Source organism: Moschus berezovskii, chromosome 5 (assembly GCF_049115385.1).
Source record: "Moschus berezovskii isolate FMDL1 chromosome 5, NW_MosBer_1.0, whole genome shotgun sequence".
NCBI lineage: Eukaryota > Metazoa > Chordata > Mammalia > Artiodactyla > Moschidae > Moschus > Moschus berezovskii.
The window spans coordinates 54,397,086-54,421,609 of NC_142464.1; the positions used below are offsets into that span (position 1 = coordinate 54,397,086).

The 24,524-nt window shown below is 38.1% G+C and overlaps 1 protein-coding gene across 3 annotated transcripts in view; it reads left to right on the forward strand.

Moving 5' to 3' along the window:
* Positions 1–24,524, forward strand: part of TBC1D19 (TBC1 domain family member 19) — a 152,728-nt gene that overhangs the window by 20,418 nt on the left and 107,786 nt on the right. For all 3 annotated transcript variants that reach the window (XM_055434264.2, XM_055434265.2, XM_055434263.2), the window contains exons 2-4: positions 7,008–7,080; positions 8,034–8,079; positions 14,872–14,947. In XM_055434264.2, coding sequence (XP_055290239.2) covers positions 7,008–7,080; positions 8,034–8,079; positions 14,872–14,947 — 195 coding nt within the window. The remainder of the gene's footprint in view (positions 1–7,007; positions 7,081–8,033; positions 8,080–14,871; positions 14,948–24,524) is intronic.

A 24,524-nucleotide genomic window follows, 5' to 3' on the forward strand; every position in this document is an offset into this window, starting at 1 on the left:
ATCTTGGTGTGATAACATGGAACTTTGTGTTTCTAGAAAAAGCATATGGTTTTTGATTTCTGTGTTTTCTTAAATTATGAAATCAACCTACGTCTTAAAATTGAGTTTGCTCATTCATCCTCTATTCCAAATTTGATGTCTCACACCAGGTCATCGTTATTTTGTATCATGTGGTATTTGTGTTTAAAATGGATGTCGTATAAAACCTCAAATGCTATTTCCATTCTATTAAGTGCTTAATAAGTCTTGTTGCTCAGATTGTTATTATAAATAATAGAGTTGTAGGAGTTGTAAAGGAAAGAACCTGAAAGGAGATAGGCTTTGGAGAGCGAAGGAATAATATAACTGATAGGATGTCATCATGAGACTAGAACCTCAGAGCATAGTTTGTTGTTATTGTTTTTAAAATTTGACCACACTGCATGGCATGTGGGATCTTAGTTCTCTGACCAGGGATCAAACTCACACCCCTGCATTGGAAGCATAGAGTCTTAACCACTGGACCACCAGGGAAGTCCCCTAGAACCCCAGAGCATCTTTAAAATGTTTATTTACTTTTAATTGGAGGATAATTGTTTTGCAATGTTGTATTGGTTTCTGCCATATATCAACATGAATTAGCCATAGGTATATGTATGTCACTTCTGTCTCGAACCTCCCTTGCACTGCATCCCACTCCTCTAGATTGTCACAGAGCATTGTATTGGGCTCCCTGCTGCTAAGTCACTTCAGTCGTGTACGACTCTGTGCGACCCCATAGACGGCAGCCCACCAGGCTTCCCCGTCCCTGGGATTCTCCAGGCAAGAACACTGGAGTGGGTTGCCATTTCCTTTTCCAGCTCCCTGCATCACACAGCAAATTCCCACTGGCTATCTGTTTTACATATGGTAACATATATGTTTCTGTGCTATTCCTTTCTGTGGTGGCGATGGGCTCTTGAGAAAAACTAGATTAAATCCAAAGCAATTATGTTAGTGATGAAAATGTTTGTATTTGATATGGGGAAGGGGTTATATATATATTATTTTTAAAATCATACTTCTCTCTTAGCTTTTTTTTTTTTTTAACCTCATTGAATACATTTTGGAGAAGGAAATGGCAACCCACTCCAGTATCCTTGCCTGGAAAATCTCATGGACAGAGGAGCCTGGTGGGCTGCAGTCCATGGGGTCGCAAAGAGTCGGGCACGACTGAGCGACTAACACTTACTTACTTGAATACATTTTGAGTTCTACAAGGGTGAGGGATGACTTTGTGATGGTTTTCCCTTTATACTGAGCAACTAGCATGTAGGAAGTGTTCAGTTAATTATTGAAGGAAGAATGCAAATGAATAGGTGTATATACTGTATTGAAAGGAAACCCCTGGACTTGGAGAAGGCTTGGATGGCACTTAAGTGGGGGAAGATGGGAGTGAATTCCTGATGTAGGAATGGTGACAAGGCTAAGTAGCTTTTTGTTGTAGGGCACTTCTAGAGAGAGAAGATTTTTTTAATTGGGATTGAAATGCCAGAATGAGTTTGTCTTTATTTCATAAGCAGTGAAAGGGTCATTGAGGTATTTTGAGGGTGAACACATTGAGATGGTTTTGGGGGACACTAGTCAGGCACTGGTGAGCAGGTTAGATAGAAATGGGGCATGTTCCACTTTCATCCTCCACTTTATTCCTTCCTATATTCTCCTGGAGCTTCCACCCTTCTACAAACTGATAGTGCACCAGAACATTTCCATACCTCTGTTCAGTTCATCCACTCAGCCTATATGCCTTTTCTCCCCTTTTCTAGTTTCTAAAATTAGAATTAATTGTTCTGTGGATGATGCCTCTGTCCTAACATGGTGGAGTTAGCTTTTTTTTAATTGGCCATCCTTTTATGTTTTTTGTTTTAATGCATGTTTATTGTAGCCATTATCCATCCTTCTATTTGTGCTTGTGTTTTGTGTTTTGTCTTAGGCTGCGCCACATAGCTTATGGGATATTAGTTCCCCAACAAGGAACTGAACCCAGGCCACAATAGTGAAAGTGCCGAGTCATAACCACTGGACCATCAGGGAATTCCGTTCCCATGGGGTTTTGTAGGTGTAGGCCTAAGTAATCTTTAGTGCAATGTGTTCACTGAAAACACGTTTATGAAGTACTTCTATGTGATAAGCATTATGCTGGTTCAGAGATGAAAGACATATGCTCTAGAAGCCTAGTGCAGTGGTTCTCAAAGTATAGTCTGCAGACCCCTGGTGGGCCCTAAGACCCCTTCAGGTCAAAACTATTTTGTATAATACAAAGGCCTTTTAAAAAAATATTCATTGTTCTGACATTTGCACTGATGCTGCAAAAGCAGTGGCGATGAGTTTAAATCGCAGAACTAGTACAAACTATACTAGTAGTCACTGTATTTTTCACCAACACACAGTTTTAAAAAATAATCTAAGTGTTTAAGTGTTCTTGATCAACAGTAAACAAGTATAAATTTTTATTAAATCTTGTTTCTTGAATACTAATTTTTAAATATTCTGTTTGCTGAAATGGAAATTACGAGTAAGACAGTACTGCTGTATATTGAAATAAGATGATTAGCTAGAGGAAGACCACTCCAGTGATTAACTAAATTACAAACTGAATTGCTTTTTTTAAAAAAATGAAACATCTTTACTTGTAAGCATAAACTGTTGACAAACTGTTATTCAGACTTGAATATTTGGCAGATATTTTCTCTAAAATGAGCAAAGTGAGCCTATCACTTCAAGGAAAACCATTATGTGTTGCCAATGATGAAATTCAGGCTTTAAATAAAAATTGGATTCTGGAAAACTTGTATTCATCAGTGTGAATTTGATGGCCTCCTAATACTTAAGTACTTTTCTGATGATATTGACGGTGATTTTAACAAATGTTACTTTTTGATATTGTTTAATGAAATATGTCCACTGCATTGCTTGTTAATATGTTTGAAATGATTGATAAATAATGTTACAAAATCATATATAAGTAGAAGATTGATTCAAAGTGCAAGTGTTTTTCCAATAAAGTATGAAAGTATGAGAAGTTCATTGATGTTCAAATTCCACATTTCAACTAATCTTTAGGAAACTACTAGTTGTCAAATTTAGTATACTATCAAAGGAGAATATCCACAATATCTGAAAAGGATATTAAAATATCGTTTTCCAGTTGCCTGTTTGACATTGATTTTCATATATGTTAGTCAAAACAATATAGTGCCACAAATGGAATATCACAGCAGATTGAAGAATCCGATTGTCTTCTACTAATCCAAACATCAAGACATTTGCAAAAATGTAAAACAGTGCCTCTTCGTCTCACTAATTTTTGTTTCTGAAAATATAGTTCTTTTAAATAAAAATATTTTGGTCACTATATAAGAGATTTATATTTATTATTTTAAAATGAATTGACAAATATTTTTATTATGATAAAATAAACATACAATGTGCCATTTTAACCATTTTTAAGTGTACAGTTCAGTGACATTAAGTACATTCACATTTTTCTGCAACCATTGTCACCATGCATCTACAGAACTTTTTCATCATCCCATACTGAAACCCTGTACTCATTAAACACTAACCTCCCATTGCTCCTTCTTCACAGTCCCTGGCTATTACCATTCTACCTTCTGTCTCTAAGAATTTGACTATTCTAGTACCTCACATAAGTGGCATTATACAGCATTTGTCTTTTTGTGACTGGCTTATTTTGCTTAGCATAATGTCCTCAAGGTTTGTCCATGTTGTAGATGTGCCAGAATTGTCTTCTTTTTTAAGGCTGAATAGTATTCCTTTGTATGCACATACAACATTTTCTTTATCCATTCATTTATCTTTGACCCTTGGGTTGCATCCACATTTTAACTATTATAAATAATGCTGCAATGAGCATAAGTGTACAAGTAGCTGTTAAAGTCCCTGTTTTCAGTTGAGAATGTATGCAGAATTGGAATTGCTGGACCATATGGAAATGCAATTATTTATTTTTTGAGGAATTAATTTCTAGTACTATAAATATCAGTAGATATAATCCACATAAACAGAAGTACTCTTGGGTCTTCAGTGATTTTTAAGAGTGAGGGTCCTGAGACTTAAAAGTTTGAGAATTAGTGGTGTAGTGGAATGAGTGAAGTAGAGAGGTAAGTTAGGAAGTTACTACAATAGAAGACAAGTTGGACTAGACTTTTCTTAGAGAAAATGACCAGAGTGGTAAGGAGAATATGTCATATGAAGAGAACTTGGAGAACCTGAAAATGTATGTAACCTTGAGAACTTTCTGGGAAGATACAATAGCTGACTTTGAGTATTTGAAGATCTCTCACAGAAAATGGATTTGGCATATTTTCTGTGAACTTGGGGTAAGGTGGAGCAGAGGGGAAGACATGATCGTAGCAAATGTTAAGGGGAATCAATTTTAGTTCATAATAAGGATTTTTTTAACAGAATAGTTCCAAGGTAGAATTGACTAAAGGTAGGGAAAGCTACCATAGAATTTTAAACAGAGTTTCTAAGCTAAAAAAGCTCCTTGGAGAGGAGAGGTGAATCTGTCATTAAATGGTTAGTTGGCCTAGAAGAACTCTATAATCCCTTCTGATGCTGAAGTTCCATGATTCAGATTAACGTGTTCCTCTGTCATTTGTATGACTTGTAAGTTGACGGTTGGATTCAGGGGTTTTGATCAGACTCAGGTGCCATCTCAGTGACCACAACTATTGGTACTGGAGTCCTCTTTCATTGCTGCTGCTGCTGCTCCTGCTAAGTCGCTTCAGTCGTGTCCGACTCTGTGCGACCCCATAGATGGCAGCCTACCGGGCTCTGCCACCCCTGGGCTTCTCCAGGCAAGAACACTGGAGTGGGTTGCCATTTCCTTCTCCAATGCATGAAAGTGAAAAGTGAAAGTGAAGTCACTCAGTTGTGTCCGACTCTTAGCGACCCCATGGACTGCAGCCTACTAGGCATCTCTGTCCATGGGATTTTCCAGGCAAGAGTACTGGAGTGGGTTGCCATTGCCTTCTCCGCCTCTTTCATTAACAAGCACATAATGGCTGGTTGTTTTTTGCAAAGTTAATAGCTGTTTCTCCTCAATGCTTAGAATTGATTAGGAGTTTCAAAATGATGGAATATTTTTATAAAGAGACATTTCTCCTTATCTATTATTTGGTTACCAAATGATATAGTTTCTGTAGGGCTTCCTTGGTGGCTCAGTGGTAAAGAATTCTGCTGCCAATGCAGGAGTCACGAGTTTGATCCCTGGGTAGGGAAGATCCTCTGGAGAAGGAAATGGTAATCTTCTCCAGTATTCTTGCCTGGGAAGTTCCATGGACAGGGGAGCCTGGCGGGCTGCAGTTCATGGAGTCGCAAAAGAGTTGGACATGACTTAGTGACTAAACATTAGTTCCTGTAGGAAAGTCAGACTAGATAGATGCCTTTTCATTTATTTATCAGTTTTCAAGGTAGTAAGTTTGTTCTTTGTCATCTTCAATTTTCATTATTCTATCAAGTTTTTCTTCTTAGAAAGAAAGAAAAGTAGACTTGTCTGGTCAGTTTCACGTATTCATAGGTGCGAGGCTGCTCCAGTGTCTTCAGACCTCATCTGCTATCTTGGATTAGAGAACAATCCTCCCAGTGTCAGCTCCTGTTCTAAAATTAGCTCTTCATATGTTCCAGTGAATACTTGCTGGCAATTTTGGAGTCTTCCTCTTTTCATATTCATCAGCAACCCCTCTGCTCTTTACTTTCATAGTTGCTAACTCCATATACGTCTTGTGGTTATATTAGGTTTGTAGGGAATACCTTATTACCAACTTTGGTTGTGAGTGTTTTCCATGGGATTTTGGTTCTGTTGTCTAGTCGCTTGGTTTCAATGTGGCGATCATGGAGATTAAAACAAAAAAATCTCCCTACTATCAATGTCATCTTCCTAGAGAGAGGTTAAAATCCTGGAAGAATTAGAGTAGAATTGAGAATAACTGAAATTTCTGACTTGGTGAATGGTAATTTTCATGGATGAGGATTAAAATAGAAGAGAAGGAGAAAGGTAGTAAGTGGAATATAAGATCAGTGTTTGAATTCTTAGATTAGAAATGTTTGTGAGATACCCTAGAGAAATGCTTTCTTAAGACATATGTCTCTAGACTTTAATAGAGAGAGCTAGGTGATGAAAGATCAACACTTCAAAGGTAATTGAGGCCTTTAAAAGTTGGAGAAATTATTATTTTGGTAAAAATTACAGTGTGAAAAACCAGTAGAATAGAAAGCATTCAACTGAAGATGAAAGAAACACTAATAAGCATTTGTGAGTGCTTTATGTATTTTCTATAAATATGTACAACAAATGCAGGTTTACAGAGCAGCAATCCAAAGGGGATGATATTCTTCAAAGCTCCAGTTATATGGATGCATCAGGGTTTTTGGCTATTAGGTGTATGTAGATGCCATATATATTAAGTATAAAGAGAATTAATTTATAAAGTATTTTTCCTATTAGAAAAATAGATGTTAAATATTCTTAAAAATGAAAGTCTTAGATGAAGATGTTAACTATTCATTAGCTACAAGGTTTAATATTTTAAGTAGATTCTAGTGTCCTATCACAGATCCTCTGTTTTAAGAGTATATGAAAGTGTTCTGTCTTATGAGCCGTTCCAGATGCTCAGGTGCTCTGATCTCAAAGGGGGTGTTTTAAATGGTAGTATGCATATTTGGGGGCTCCCCGGTGGCTTAGATGGTAAGAATCGGTCTGCAATATGGGAGACTCGGGTTTGATCCCTGGGTTGGGAAGATCCTCTGGAGAAGGAAATAGCAACCCACTCCAGTATTCTTGCTTGGAGAATCCTATGGAGCCTGGTGAGCTACAGTCCATGAAGTCTCAAAGAGTTGGATAGAACTGAGCAACTAACACACGCACATTTGGACATTCCTTTCTAAACATCTCATTAGCATTAAGTATCACCCCAAATGACTTACTTTTGACCTGTCTTTTCATTTCTTCTTTCTGAAATCAGGCCAGTCTTCAGAGACCTGAGATTAAACTTGAATCACTAAAAGAAGATATTAAGGAATTCTTTAAAATATCAGGTTTGTAAGTTGCTTTTTTTTTTCTTTCTCTAATTCTTTAAAGCGTAATAAGGAAAGACTTTATTTTGAGGGGATATTGTATCTGCAGTCAATTACTTGTTTAAAATTGTGAAAGAGTAGTAGGATAGGTTTTTATTTGAAGTGAATTAGAACTTTCAGACATTTCTGCAGAAATTCAGGAACACTGGTACTAACTGCTTTACACTGATCAGTTTTAAACAGTGTTTACCTTCCTGGTCAAAATACATCCTGAATGTATTAAAATCTCCTTAGTTAAGTTTCTTGTCTTTTACCTTTCATCTGTGACTTTTTTCCTTCTCTGCTTCTTTTCTCTCTTTTCTACCATTCAAAGAAAACAGAAGAAAATCTCAGCTTTTTTAGAGCAAGCTGTTAAGAAGCCTTTGCACTTGGGAACTGAGATATTAAGTGGTTTACTTACCCAGATAAGTTGATCAAAAATAATAGGTGATAGCCAAGTGAACTGATCTGACTGGTGGTGCCTTATAATAGTCTGCTTCTCTTGTTTAGGAATTTACTGACTAGGTAATTGTCACGAATTACTGAGGATCTTTGTCAAGTGCCTGGTGTTTCGTGCCCTTATGTTGGCATATTCCTCATAGCACTGACAGTACAACTGCCAAAGATTTTGGCATTAGTTGAGTGCCTTAACAGTGGAAGAAGGAAATATTCTTCTCATCTTAAGAAACTGGAGCCATAGTTTTACTTACAAAGTAATAGATTATGTTGACGACTTTGTATTTAGTGCTAGCCAAGGGAATATTGGTAAATATATAAGAAATAATTCCTTAGAATAACACTTTACATTAGCAATTGGCAGTTGATAAAGTTCTTTCACAGTAAATATGATGTTAAAGTTTCTGTGAGATTAATTTTAATGTATGTTTACTTTAAAAACTAATATGTTTGTATGTGTTTTCCTTTTTTAAAAATAGGTTGGGAGAAAAAACTTCAGAACGCCGTGTATAGTGAACTGAGTGTGTGAGTTTTCCCCCTATTTTGAGATACTCTCATTAGATTTAGCTATATTTGCTTTGTAAGTAATGAATATAGTTTTACTCTGTGTACCCATTGTTATTATTTCCTGTTAGCATTTATATAGCATTTCAAATGAGTTTATACTATTAAAAATTGTAGTCTTCGTGAGAATTAATACATGGGGGTTTTTACCGACAAAATTTTTATATTAACAATTCATTAATCCATTGTAATTAGGGAATATATTTCTCATAAGTTAGTATTTCAGATAATTTTAAGCTTACCAGTGTTCTCTTGATTGTTGCCATATTGGACATTATCCTTTTTCTGTCTTTATATACTGACCATTCTAAACACAACTAACTCTTTTTTGAAATATTCATTATTAAGAATATTACTATTTTATCTGAATTTGTTCTCAGAGTTTGCTGAAGTGTGTAGAACTGTTTGTCATTACAAGAAATATAGATCCCGAATATTAACCTCTGTAGTTTATTTAATGTTCCATTATTCATCAGTTGTTCATTGCTAGCACTATAGTAGGCACTGGGGATATAGCATAGAATAGTGAACACAGTTTCTGCCCTCATGAGGTTTATGATCTAATTGAATTCTTCAGTCTTTTTTCCTGCTATCAATGTATCTATGTCTGTAGCCTCTCTAGTTTCTCACACTCCTGTTTCCAGTTTGCTCCTTCTAATCTGCTGTTACTTGGAAAAGGAGATAACCTGCTTTACCAGAATTGTTTCTAAAACAGAGATGAATGCTTGTGGATTTGTGCTTCGACCCATGTTTTTAAAATCAGTTATTTGCTTCTTTGCTTATTGCTATCTTTTGAGTTGGTTTTTGAGCTCTTAAACTCATATATAAAGTGCTATCTATTAAGTAAAGCTGATTGTGATCATATCTTTGGTTCTAGTCGCTAAAGGAAAAGGTATTTATCATGACAAGTAAGGTTTTAAAATTCCCCAAATGTAGTAGAGATACCATGAGTTGATTAAACTAATATGGACATGGTGATTTACCTCTGCTAAAGCTTGTAGCTTCAGTGTCTTTGTCTCTGATACTGGCAGAATAATAACATCTGTTGTGTATAATTCCAGATACTAGATTCTCATCTCAGTAGATACTACTGATGCTTGCCATTTGTGTGGTATAATGCATTCCTGAAAGTTGTTCTGTGAGACAGAGTGCCTTTTTACTTGATGGCATTGACAATATTTCATTCATTGTCATATCTTTGATATCCTACATAATAGACATTAAATAAGTGTTTTATAAATATTCAGTACATTGTTGGGATATTTGAAGGAGTTCAGTAAAACTGCCAGTTTTCCTCACTTAGGTTCTGGACAAATAGAGAAAATAAAATATAAAGGCAAATGGGAGATCAAAACTATACTTTTACTTGTGGTAAAGATTGGGTAGGAGGACATAGCTTAGTGCAAGAGCAAAATAAACTCTTTTACTGAACTCCAGACTTAGACTTAACCTTCCAGTTAAATAGCATTGTAAGCATATTCAGTTTATTCTACCAAAATTTAAAAGTTGGCGAGGGCATTTCTTCTCTTCTGGGGTATAGTGAATAAAACCCTGGAAAGAAGCCAAGTATGTTACAGGGAGGAAGTTCGTTTCATATGAAAGGGCACATCTAGAGTCGGGGAAGAAGTGTTTCATCATACAAATCAGAAAAGTAAGTGGACTTAGCATATTCTGGTTCATTTTTCATTGGCAGAAATCATTAGATGCGTAGGTAAATAAAGCAAAAGTAAGATAGAAATATCTATTAATTTAAATGTATGTACTCTCATTCCTAATAGAGGTGTGGCCTCGTGAGCTGTATACATCATACCTGGAATTTGCTCATGTCATACTTATTTTAGTAATCACTGCAAAGATTTTAGTCAGAGTTTTATTTAACAGGTATAGCAGAAAAATTTCTACAGTCTTTTATTACATGAAGCATAACACTATCCCAGGTTAGCTCTTTCCACTTCAAAACTGCATACTTTGTTTATTATTGAGTTAAAAACTATTTAATATTATATCAATGATAATTTACATTGATTGAATGTTTATGTCCAGCACTGTGGTAATAAGCATTTTATAGGCATTGGCAATATTAGGTAGTCTTTATAACACCCTACAAAGTAGATTTTTTTATTCTAATTATTTTACAGAAGAGAAAACTGAGTCTAAGATCACTTAAGTAACTTGCTGAAAGGTTTCACCTCTAGTGAAACATATTCTAAAGCCATACGTTTTACTGCTTCTCACATATACTTGCATCTTGTTTTTTACTTAAAAGTGTTCTAGAAGCATATACTTATCATAGTACCATCTTTTAACATAGCACAAAGCATGTTTACTAACAAATTCAAATTTATCTTCAGTTTCCCTGTAATAAGGAAGCCACAGGTAGATAAACCTATTTTCAGTAATTAATGATTCATGATTTTATCTTATTTGGAAATAATTTAGATATTCAATAAATTCCCATCACTTAATAAAACTCAAAAATTTAACATTACTGAAAACATTTTGGAAGTAATTTTTAAGTGCACATACAATTGAATAGAATTCTCTAAAAGTTCACTTAAAAATTCTTATCCCACTTACATCTATCTAAATCATTTGCTTCCAATGATTATGTTTTTTTTTTTGCTAGAAACTATGGTTTCTAAGGCTTAAAATTCTAATATATGTAGCCTAAAACACTATATCTAACAAGGGAAACACTTCTGTATGCAGGAAAGTAAATTGTATGTTTTTTTGTAAAAGAAGTTGAGAAGAATGGAGATGCATTTTTGTTGATGGAAAATAAAATAATTTTGTTCCAAAAAAAAAAGTGTTCTAAAACAAGAATTATGTCTTACATTTCTTTGAGTATCTCCTATAGCATCAAATAAATGACACTGAGTCAGCAAGTAGTTACTGAGCCACCCTTAGGGCTAGCACACAATAAATATCTTTTTGAATTGAGAAAATTTAGTGAAACTATTAATCCTAAACATTTACTGTAAATATTTAAGAAAGTCTTTACTTTGAAAATGTACCAGTTTCTCTGTCTGCTAGTCTTTATTTTATTTTATGTAGAGCAGGTTGGAGAAGGAAATGGCAACCCACTCTAGTATTCTTGCCTGGAGAATCTCATGGACCAGAGGAGCAAGGGGGGACTACAGTCCATGGGGTTGCAGAGTTGGACATGACTGAAGCGACTGAGCATGCATGTAAAGAATTAGAAGATATATTATTTTTCATTATGGAATACAAATTAAAAGAATGTATAAACCTTTCCGTATATGTATATATTATAAAAACAGATACCACAATCTGCTGTTATATGTATATGCAAGTGTCTACCATATTTTGGATAGGTATAAATGTTGAATGATAGTGGGCCTCAAAACAGAAAGATTTTTAGATTATGAGTATCTTATACTAGATCACCAGACTAGGTAGTCTTTTATAGACATGCACAGTGTTCTCTAAAAGAGTCCTCAGGTGGTAGACCTGGGCACCTCTAAAATGTCCTAATCATAGTTCTTCTTGCCCTCTTAGTTTTAGATGTTACATATAACAAATCTTATGTTCAGAGCTAGGTGCTGGCATAATGCACAAATAGGTAGATAGTGTTAGCTTTTTATGGAGCTTACATCCCAGTGGGGCACAGAGCCTTTACAGATGCAATTACAGTAGAATATAGTAAGTGCTGTCATAGGGTAAGTGCAGGCAGTACATAGGGCAGGTGCTTAACTCAGATTGGAGGTGTCATGATGACTTGTCACAGGAAATAATACTCAGACTGAGATCGGAAAGCGAAGCTACAGTTAGGGGAAGGAGTGGAGAAGAAAAATGCTTTAGGCACAAGGAAACAGCAGGCACAGATGTTCCACACACGCGTGTGTTTAGCCGTGTCCAGCTCTTTTGTCATCCCGTGGGCTGTAGCCTTCCAGGCTCCTCTGTCCTTGGGATTTCCCAGGCGAGAATATTGGAGTAGGTTGCCATTTCCTCCTCCAGGGAATCTTCCAGGCCCAGGGATCGAACCCACATCTCTTGCATCTCCTGTACTGGCAGGTGGATTCTTTACCACTGGCACCACCTGGGAAGCCCACAGATGTTTAGAGGTGGAAAAGAATGTTGTATATTGCAAGAACAAAAATTGTATGGCTGGATGGTAGAGGGCAAAGGGCCATAGGAAAGAATGAAGCGAGATCTGTAGACAGGCTTGTGCCTGTTACTCAAGGATTTGTAGACTGGATCCTAAAAGCATTTGGGTACCATTTGAGGATTTAGTAGTAACATGATCACATTTGCATTTTAGTTATTTAGCAATGTGCGTATGTGCATGCTCAGCTGTGTCTGACTCTTTGTGACCCCATGGACTGCAGCCTGCCAGGCTCCTCTGTCCAAGGGATTCTCAAGGCAAGAATACTGGAGTACATTGCCATTTCTTTCTCCAGGAGATCTTCCTGACCCAGGGCTTGAACCCCCATCTCTTGCATTGCTGGCAGATTCTTTACCATCTGAGCCACATGGGAAGCCCGTTCAGTAATGTGCTGGGTATCTAGTATGGGCCGGGTGTTATGCTAGACACTGGAAATACAGTCGCTGGTGAATAAGAGCACACTACTTTAACAGCCAGGCAAAGTGACAAATAGGTTGAAGATAGTGTAGATGCAGCGGAGACTGCTTATGAATATGTCAGATGAATGCAAGCAAGTAATGCCATTGCCTAAATCAGTATCCGTGAGGTAGTAAAAGATGAGTGGTATTTAGAGGGATTTGGAGAGACAGGAAGAGGGAGGAGTAAAGAGTGACACCCAGGATTCTCTACTGTTCCTATCTGCTTATCCTCATCTCTTTGTATTACTAAATGTGAAATCCGTGAGGACAGAGATTTTAATGTGTTTTATTTTCTGCTGTATTTCTATAACCTTGAACACTTGATAGATTCTCATTAAATATTTATAACTGAATAAATAGCTTTATTTTGGTTTTAATATGAATAATTTTGGGTTGACCACTTCTTACCTTTTTTCCTGGATAAATTTCATTGAGCTTAAATAACCCTTAAAGTAAGAAAGTGTTAGTCAGTCGTGTCCAACCCTTTGTAACCCCATGGACTACAGCCCACCAGGCTTCTCTGTCCATGGAATTCTCTAGGCAAGAATACTGGGGTGGGTTGCCATGCCCTTCTCCAGGGTATCTTCCCGAACCAGGGTTTGTACCCGGGTCTCCTGCTTTGCAGGCAGATTCTTTACCATCTGAACCACCAGGATCTTTTCTAAATAACCTTTAAGATCATCAGTAAATCCTCTCAAGTTTCTAAATTTCCAAGTTTTAATAAATTTAGAAATAATTACTGTTAAAATGGAAGGATTTTAGAATTACATTTCATTATAAAACATATGTATCTTTACAAGTAATATAGTGAGCAGTATAAAATATATAACTTTTAAACCATCTTGAATATAAGAAATTCTGAGGTATCTAGAAATTACCAATGGTTTTTGGGATTTTTTTGTGTGTGAGTGGGGAAAGGTGATTTGTTTAGGTACATGGACTGCAGATTTTAGTAGAAAAAACAATTAGAAATAATCAGTTACTGAAACTGCCTAAAGTTCCCCTTTAGATGTCCCTGTTTGGATGAGGAATTTCTTGAGAACTCAGTGCATGGTTCTTGATTGTTAGAATATGGTTGCTTTCCACGGGTATAATTTCTATGACTAATTTTAACTGGAGTTATCAGTTGTGAAAGAGATTGAAACCTCTAAGGAAATGTTAAATTGTTGTGTTTTCCTACTGCCTTCTCTATGATTTTATATCACTCTGTGCCTCAGTCATTACATTTCAACCATTCTGGCTTTTTCTGATTTTTAAACATTCCACATTTTCCCACCTCAGAGTTTTGTGCTTGCTGTCCTTTTGCTTGGAATGTTGGTTGGCTCCTTTTCACTCATGTCTTGATTCAAACATTAGGTTTCCTAGACACCTTCCCTGCCATTCCAAATCACTTAGAATTTATCCTGCTCTCATTTTCTCATGGCATTTACTACTCTTTTATGTTATTCTATTTATGTTTTTTTTTTTATAAATATTGACTGTCTTTCTTCACTAGAATATTAGGTACATGAGAACAGGAGACACTCTTAATCTCACCATATACCTAGAATGGCTCAAATATTTGTTGAATAAATGAATCTGTTTTCTTAATAAAAACAATGTATTTTGAATATAAAATGTCATGTTACACAGAAAACAGAATTTATGACATTAAATTTAAAAATTTTTATTAAATCTCTGAATTAATATAGTATATAATATATTGCATGCTAAAATATGACTGTTTGAAAAGAGTATTTATACTATCATTTCAATTCTGTGGAAAAGGAAATTGGGAGAAATGAGAAAAGTTGATATTTTAGTAAGTTAATGGACTTGTTTAGATTTCAGATTTTTAAAATTTCTGTTATAATATTTATATACTAAAATTAACAGTTGTGAAAATTTCATATGAGCACTTACAGAACTAAATGATTTAAAAGTTACCTCAATCTATGAATTCCACTTTAACTTTTAATGTCATTAAATTGCTAATTTAAAGTTACAGTGCTAGTAGGATAAGAATTAAAGTTTTGTTAGGTTGTTGTGCCTTGTGTAAGTATATAGAACTGCTAGCAAATGTTCTTTTTCATATACCATGGACTATAGAAGTAAGTAATTTCTAACCAAATAAACTGATTAATTATCAAGAGTAGTATATAATATTTAGCTCCCTCTTTCTGTCCTCAGGTTTCCTTTACCTCGTCATCCAGCTGCACCTCCTGAACATCTTAAAGAACCTTTGGTATACATGAGGAAAGCACAGGTTGGCTATTGTTCATTTTAATTTTATTATTCTATACCAGGTTGTATAGTGCAGAATGAAAGATCCTTATTAACGTTAGGACTATATTTATTATATGAAAGACTGGATAAGGACTACTAAAGTGATGCAAATAGTATTTGTATGCTGTTTATATTCGGTAACCAAGGATTACACTTACTTAATTTCTATTCAGTTCAGTTCAGTTCAGTCGCTCAGTCGTGTCCGACTCTCCGCGACCCCATGAACCACAGCACGCCAGGCCTCCCTGTCCATCACCAACTCCCGGAGTACACTCAAACTCATGTCCACAGAGTCGGTGATGCCATCCAGCCATCTCATTCTCCGTCGTCCCCTTCTCCTCCCGCCCCCAACCTTTCCCAGCATCAGAGTCTTTTCCAGTGAGTCAACTCGTCTCATGAGGTGGCCAAAGTATTGGAGTTTCAGCTTTAGCATCAGTCCCTCCAATGAACATCCAGGATTGATCTCCTTTAGAATGGACTGGTTGGATCTCCTTGCAGTATAAGGGACTCTCAAGAGTCTTCTCCAACACCAAAGTTCAAAAGCATCGATTCTTCGGCGATCAGCTTTCTTCACAGTCCAACTCTCACATCCATACATGACCACGGGAAAAACCATTGCCTTGACTAGACGGACCTTGGTCGGCAAAGTAATGTCTCTGCTTTTTAATATACTATCAAGGTTGGTCATAACTTTCCTTCCAAGGAGTAAGCGTCTTTTAATTTCATGGCTGCAGTCAGCATCTGCAGTGATTTTGGAGCCCAAAAAAACAAAGTCTGACACTGTTTCCACTGTTTTTCCATCTATTTCCCATGAAGTGATGGGACCAGATGCCATGATCTTTGTTTTCTGAATGTTGAGCTTCAAACCAACCTTTTCACTCTCCTCTTTCACTTTCATCAAGAGGCTTTTGAGTTCCTCTTCACTTTCTGCCATAAGGGTAGTGTCATCTGCATATCTGAGGTTATTGATATTTCTCCCAGCAATCTTGATTCCAGCTTGTGCTTCTTCCAGCCCAGCGTTCCTCATGATGTACTCTGCATATAAGTTAAATAAGCAAGGTGACAATATACAACCTTGACGTACACCTTTTCCTATTTGGAACCAGTCTGTTGTTCCATGACCGGTTCTAACTGTTGCTTCCTGACCTGCATACAGGTTTCTCAAGAGGCAGGTCAGGTGGTCTGGGATTCCCATCTCTTTCAGAATGTTCCACAGTTTATTGTGATCCACACAGTCAAAGGCTTTGGCATAGTCAATGAAGCAGAAATAGATGTTTTTCTGAAACTCTCTTGCTTTCTCCATGATCCGGCGGATGTTGGCAATTTGATCTCTGGTGCCTCTGCCTTTTCTAAAACCTGCTTGAACATCTGGGAGTTCACGGTTCACATATTGCTGAAGCCTGGCTTGGAGAATTTTGAGCATGACTTTACTAGCGTGTGAGATGAGTGCAATTGTGCGGTAGTTTGAGCATTCTTTGGCATTGCCTTTCTTTGGGATTGGAATGAAGACTGACCTCTTCCAGTCCTGTGGCCACTGCTGAGTTTTCCAAATCTGCTGGCATATTGAGTGCAGCACTTTCACAGCATCATCTTTCAAGACTTGAAATAGCTCAACTGGAATTCCATCACCTCCACTAGCTTTGTTCGTAGTGATGCTTTCTAAGGCCCACTTGACTTCACATTCCAAGATGTCTGGCTCTAGGTCAGTGATCACATTATCGTGACTATCTTGGTCGTGAAGATCTTTTTTGTACAGTTCTTCTGTGTATTCCTGCCACCTCTTCTTAATATCTTCTGCTTCTGTTAGGTCCATACCATTTCTGTCCTTTATCAAGCCCATCTTTGCATGAAATGTTCCCTTGGAATCTCTAATTTTCTTGAAGAGGTCTCTTGTTTTTCCTATTCTGTTGTTTTCCTCTATTTCTTTGCATTGATCACTGAGGAAGGCTTTCTTATCTCTCCTTGCTATTCTTTGGAACTCTGCATTCAGATGCTTATATCTTTCCTTTTCTCCTTTGCTTTTCGCCTCTCTTCTTTTTACAGCTAGTTGTAAGGCCTCCTCAGACAGCCATTTCGCTCTTTTGCATTTCTTTTCCATGGGGATGGTCTTGGTCCCTGTCTCCTGTACAGTGTCATGAACCTCCGTCCAGAGTTCATCAGGCACTCTGTCAATCAGATCTAGTCCCTTAAATCTATTTCTCACTTCCACTGCATAATCATAAGGGATTTGATTGAGGTCATATCTGAATGGTCTAGTGGTTTTCCCTACTTTCTTCAATTTAAGTCTGAACTTCGCAATAAGGAGTTCATGATCTGAGCCACAGTCAGCTCCTGGTCTTGTTTTCGCTAACTGTATACAGCTTCTCCATCTTTGGTTGCAAAGAATATAATCAATCTGATTTCGGTGTTGACCATCTGGTGATGTCCATGTGTAGAGTCTTCTCTTGTGTTGTTGGAAGAGGGTGTTTGCTATGACCAGTGCATTCTCTTGACAAAACTCTATTAGCCTTTGCCCTGCTTCATTCCGTGCTCCAAGGCCAAATTTGCCAGTTACTCCAGGTGTTTCTTGACTTCCTACTTTTGCATTCCAGTCCCCTAGAATGAAAATACTGAGTAGAAGGGAAAAAAATCTCGTACCGTACTGGCCTAAGATTTAAAATATGATAAAAGTATTATGCACCAATTTGTTCCTCAAGTTCTGTGATATTAAAGGAATGAACTGACTCACTCTTCCCCTAAAATTTTGGCTTTTGACACCAGTGTTACTGATAGTGTATTTGAAATATATTTGTTTTCACAACAGGTTGTTACATACTAGTTGTATTCAATTGCAGAATCCAAATGAATCCTGTAATCTAAGATGAACTGAAGAACACCAAAAAGTCACTTTAAAAGAATAAAATAAAACAATTTAAATAGAAAGACTATAAAAAGCTATTAAATAGAAACAATAAGCTGTCTAAATGCCCCTGATTCTTTAACTGGCCTTTGCCTTTGCCCAGCCTGGTCTACCCGCATGCGAGGTAGGACTGTTCATGAGCCTTCCTCACAGTGCTAGGGACCCTTTAGCTGCCACTACTGAGGCTTTAATGGACATCATAAGCTGACCTTCTTTCTCCATGATAGTCTCAGAAACTATTATGAAAAATTTGAAATACATCCTGGAGAACTCCCATGAGCCCATCACCCAGCTTCAGCAATTACACACTGGTTCTGCTGCTCCTGAGAAGTGTTCTGCTGCTTTGAGTTACTATGTTTCACGTGCTGGATGTTAGGCAGATTTTTAGTTTTCTGCTTTCATTTTCATTTTAAAAAACTCTTAGAATTGGAGGGTGAAAGGAAGCGATATAAACAAAAAACATGGAGATATTTGAGGAAATATTAATGTGTAGTATATCTCTATCTCTAGGTAGTATTAATACTTTAGGGCCGGCAATCAGTTGGTATTTACCATCAGTGTGTCATAAAGCATAATCTTGAAATGATGTGTGTATGAAAGAATTGTTTGGTCTTTTATTATAAAGGTCTGAACTCAAGAAAATAAAGCTAAATATCTAGTTCTAAGGTGTTTTTTGGGTTTTTTTTGGCAAGATTGGAAAATTTTTGAACATTTGAGAGAAAGTATCAGTTTTAACATATGTAAAAAACAGAAGTTGGTTTCCTATTAAGACAGAAGAAGTGAATAATAGGTCTGTTCTTACAGCCTACTGCTAGTTGCTGAGACTGTGTATGGATGGTAAGTGTATGTATATGGATGGTACTCTTCACTCTTCTTTCTAGGCTTACCCACTAGATCAAGAGTTGGCATGCTACAGCCCATGGGCAAGATCTGCCCTGCTACCTGTTTTTGTATCATGGGCAAGCTAGGAATTTTTATTTTTTTACACTTTCAACTGGTTGAAAAATCAAAAGAATACTGTTTTGAGACCCATGAAAATTATAGGAATTAGTAAAATATACTTATTAGAAAATAGTCATGTTCCTTTATTTACATGTTGTTTATGGCTGCTTTTACAATACAGTGTCAGAGAGAAGTAGTTGCATTGGAGACATTATGACCTGTAAAGTGTAAAATTTTTAACCACCTACCCTTTTCCAGAAAGTTTGCAAATCCCTTGATTAAATTATTCAATTATTTAAGAGCATGAACTGTGCTTTTATCCTCAACATCTAAGCACAGTCCCTAGCTCATAGAACACTCTCGGTAAATGTTTGCTGAAATGCAGTTGACTCTTGAACAACATGGGTTTGGACTACATGGATCCACATATATGTGGGTTTTTTATTCAGTGCTAAATAAGACAATACTGTCCTGGGTTGGTTGAATCTGCAGATGTGAAAACACAGGTATGGAGAGCCAACTATCCGGTTATACTCAGATTTTCCACTATGTTAAGGGTTGGCGTCTCTAACCTCCAAAAAGTTCAGGGTCAACTGTAAATCGTTCTTTAACCATCAGTTCAGTTCAGTTCAGTCGCTCAGTTGTGTCCGACTCTTTGCAACCCCGTGAATCACAGCACGCCAGGCCTCCCTGTCCATCACCAACTCCCGGAGTTCACTCAGACTCATGTCCATGAGTCTGGTGATGCCATCCAGCTATCTCATTCTCTGTCGTCCCCTTCTTCTCCTGCCCCCAACCTTTCCCAACATCAGAGTCTTTTCCAGTGAGTCAACTCGTCGCATGAGGTGGCCAAAGTATTGCAGTTTCAGCTTTAGCATCAGTCCTTCCAATGAACACCCAGGATTGATCTCCTTTAGAATGGACTGGTTGGATCTTCTTGGAGTCCAAGGGACTCTCAAGAGTCTTCTCCAGCACCACAGTTCAAAAGCATCAATTCTTCGGCAATCAGCTTTCTTCAAAGTCCAACTCTCACATCCATACATGACCACTGGAAAAACCATAGCCTTGACTAGACGGACCTTTGTTGGCAAAGTAATATCTCTGCTTTTTAATATACTATCTAGGTTGGTCATAACTTTCCTTCCAAGGAGTAAGCGTCATTTAATTTCATGGCTGCAGTCAGTATCCGCAGTGATTTTGGAGCCCCGAAAAATAAAGTCTGACACTGTTTCCACTGTTTCCCCATCTATTTCCCATGAAGTGATGGGACCAGATGCCATGATCTTTGTTTTCTGAATGTTGAGCTTCAAGCCAACCTTTTCACTCTCCTCTTTCACTTTCATCAAGAGGCTTTTGAGTTCCTCTTCACTTTCTGCCATAAGGGTGGTATCATCTGCATATCTGAGGCTATTGATATTTCTCCCAGCAATCTTGACTCCAGTTTGTGCTTCTTCCAGCCCAGTGTTCCTCATGATGTACTCTGCATAGAAGTTAAATAAGCAGGATGACAATATACAATCTTGACGTACTCCTTTTCCTATTCGGAACCAGTCTGTTGTTCCATGTACAGTTCTGACTGTTGCTTCCTGACCTGCATACAGGTTTCTCAAGAGGCAGGTCAGGTGGTCTGGTATTCCCATCTCTTTCAGAATTTTCCACAGTTTATTGTGATCCACACAGTCAAAGGCTTTGGCATAGTCAATGAAGCAGAAATAGATGTTTTTCTGGAACTCTCTTGCTATCTCCATGATCCAGTGGATGTTGGCAATTTGATCTCTGGTGCCTCAGCCTTTTCTAAAACTTGCTTGAACATCTGGAAGTTCATGGTTTACATATTGCTGAAGCCTGGCTTTGGAGAATTTTGAGCATAACTTTACTAGCATATGAGATGAATGCAATGGTGCAGTAGTTTGAGCATTCTTTGGCATTGCCTTTCTTTGGGATTGGAATGAAGACTGACCTTTTCCAGTCCTGTGGCCACTGCTGAGTTCTCCAAATTTGCTGGCATATTGAGTGCATCACTTTCACAGCATCATCTTTCAGGATTTGAAATAGCTCAATTGGAATTCCATCACCTCCACTAGCTTTGTTTGTAGTGATGCTTCCTAAAGCCCACTTGACTTCACATTCCAAGATGTCATACTAAATACCTCCTCCACCAGTTAGTGTTTGCTTGTCTTCCCATTTGTTCTTCTCTAGTTGCCTAGTTTTTTACCTTCCTGATCTGTCAGGCAGTTCTCTTCTTTGTGTGAAAGCTACCTAGTCTGGATTGAATGACTGCTGTTCTATCATGTTCTCTCTTCCACCTCATACTTTTTCAGTTCAGTTCAGTTCAGTCACTCAATTGTGTTCGACTCTTTGTGACCCCATGAATCACAGCACGCCAGGCCTCCCTGTCCATCACCAACTCCCGGAGTTCACTCAAACTCATGTCCATCGAGTCGGTGATGCCATCCAGCCATCTCATTCTCTGTCATCCCCGTCTCCTCCGTCCACCAATCCCTCCCAGCATCAGAGTCTTTTCCAGTGAGTCAACTTGTCTCATGAGGTGGCCAAAGTATTGGAATTTCAGTTTTAGCATCAGTCCTTCCAATGAACACCCAGGATTGATCTCCTCTAGAATGGACTTGTTGGATCTCCTTGCAGTCCAAGGGACTCTCAAGAGTCTTCTCCAACACCACAGTTCAAAAGCATCAATTCTTCGGCGAGCAGCTTTCTTCACAGTCCAACTCTCACATCCATGCATGACCATGGGAAAAACCATAGCCTTGACTAGATGGACCCTGGTAGGCAAAGTAATGTCTCTGCTTTTTAATATGCTATCTAGGTTGGTCATAACTTTCCTTCCAAGGAGTAAGCGTCATTTAATTTCATGGCTGCAATCAGCATCCGCAGTGATTTTGAAGCCCAAAAAAATAAAGTCTGAAATTGCTTCCACTGTTTCCCCACCTATTTCCCATGAGGTGATGGGACTAGATGCCATGATCTTTGTCTTCTGAATGTTGAACTGCAAGCCAACCTTTTCACTCATCAGATTTCTACTCTGACTGGCATTTTAGTCCTCAGCCTAAGGCTGCCTCTACTGTCTACTATCTCTCTTCCTCTAAACTGTTGAGTACTTAGGGAAGAATTCATTAGTTTAGTCTAAATCCATTTATTTATCTTTCAGTGGGTTCATTTTGCTGTATATCAGTCCTTTTATTATTAATTATCTGCTTTTGATGGTCAATACCAAAATCAGATTGATTATATTCTTTGCAGCCAAAGATGGAGAAGCTCTATACATTCAGCAAAAACAGGACCAGGGGCTGATTTTGGCTCAGATCATGAACTCCGTATTGCAAAGTTAAGACTTAAAGTTGAGCAAAGTAGGAAAAGCCGCTAGACCACTCAGGTTTGGCCTACATCAAATCACTTACAGTTATACAGTGGAAGTGACAAACAGATTCAACAGATTAGATCTGATAGACAGAGTGCCTGAAGAACTATGGACTGAGGTTGATGATATTAAATAGGAGGCAGTGATAAGACCATCCCCAAGAAAAAGAAATGCAAAAAGGTAAAATGGTTGTCTCAGGGGGCCTTACAAATAGCTGAGAAAAGAAGAGAAGCTAAAAGACAAAGGAGAAAAGGAAAGATATCCCCATTTGAATGCAGATTTCCAGAGAATAGCAAGGAGAGATAAGAAAGCCTTCCTTAGCAATCAAGGCAAAGAAATAGAGGAAAACAATAGAATGGGAAAAACTAGAGATCTCTTCAAGAAACTTAGAGACACCAAGGGAATATTTCATGCCAAGATGGGCACAATAAAGGACAGAAATGGTATGGACCTAACAGAAGCAGAAGGTATGAAGAAGAGGTGGCAAGAATACACAGAAGAATAGACAAAAAAGATCTGCATGACCCAGATAACCACGATGGTGTGATCACTCACCTAGAGCCAGACATCCTGGAATGTGATGTCAAGTGGGCCTTAGGAAGCATCACTACGAACAAATTAGTGGAGGTGATGGAATTCCAGTTGAGCTATTTCAAATCCTAAAAGATGATGCTGTGAAAGTGTTGCACTCAATATGCCAGCAAATCTGGAAAACTCAGCAGTGGCCACAGGATTGGAAAAGGTCTGTTTTCATTCCAGTCCCAAAGAAGAGCAATGTCAAGGAATGCTCAAACTACCATACAATTGTACTCATCTCACACACTAGCAAAGTAACGCTCAAAATTCTCCAAGCCAGGCTTCAACAGTACATGAACCGTGAGCTTCCAGTTGTTCAAGCTGGATTTAGAAAAGGCAGAGGAACCAGAGATCAAATTGCCAACATCTGCTGGATCATGGAAAAAGCAAGAGAGTTCCGGAAAAACATCTACTTTTGCTTTATTGACTATGCCAAAGCCTTTGACTGTGTGGATCACAACAAACTGTAGGAAATTCTGAAAGAGCTGGGAATACCAGACCACCTGACCTGCCTCCTGAGAAATCTGTATGCAGGTAAAGAAGCAACATTTAGAACTAGACATGGAACAACAGACTGGTTTCAAGTTGGGAAAGGATTATGTCAAGGCTGTATATTGTCACCCTGCTTGTTTTAACTTATATGCAGAGTACATCCGGAGAAGGCAATGGCAAGCCACTCCAGTACTCTTGCCTAGAAAATCCCATGGATGGAGGAGCCTGGTAGGCTGCAGTCCGTGGGGTCACTAAGGGTCGGACACGACTGAGCGACTTCACTTTCACTTTTCACTTTCCACTTTCACACATTGGAGAAGGAAATGGCAACCCACTCCAGTGTTCTTGCCTGGAGAATCCCAGGGACGGGGGAGCCTGGTGGGCTTCCGTCTATGGGGTCACACAGAGTCGGACACGACTGAAGTGACTTAGCAGCAGCAGCAGCAGCAGAGTACATCATGTGAAATGCTGGGCTGGATGAAGCACAAGCTGGAATCATGATTGCTGGGAGAAATATCAATAACCTCAGATATGCAGATGACACCACCCTTATGGCAGAAAGTAAAGGAGAACTAAAGAGCCTCTTGATGAAAGCGAAAGAGGAGAATGAGAAAGGTGGCTTAAAACTCACCATTCAGAAAACATGGCATCTGGTCCCATCCGTTCCGTTCTGTTCTGTTGCTCAGTCGTGTCCGACTCTTTGCGACCCGGTGGACTGTAGCCTATCAGGCTTCTCTGTCCATGGGATTCTCCAGGCAAGAATGCTGGAGTGGGTTACCGTTTCCTTCTCCAGGGGATCTTCCTGACCCAGGGATTGAACCCCGGTCTCCCACACTGGAGGCAGATGCTTTAACCTCTGAACCACCAGGGAAGCCCTCACTTCATGGCAAATAGAGGGAAATTGGGTATCAGATCCTTGGGAATTCTCCATAGTATCTTCTCAGTTTTTCTATACATTTAACACTCTTGTAAAAAATCAAGTCTACTAAAAAAAATGATAAACAGTGGAGACTTTAATTTTGGAAACAGTGAGACTTTATTTTCGGGGGCTATGTTTTGGGTTGCTATTTCTTTCTCTAGGATTTACCCTTATAATATTTCTCACTGCCTTCTAGAAAACCTTCAATGACTGCCAGTTTCCTAATAAATGATGTTTCTACTCCAAAGCCCACCATTGAAGGGTTTTTACTGTCTGTCCCCAGCAGAGACTATTCCAATCCATCAGTCTCTGCTGTCTTATAACTGCCCTTTGTGCCCATCCAAGTGAAA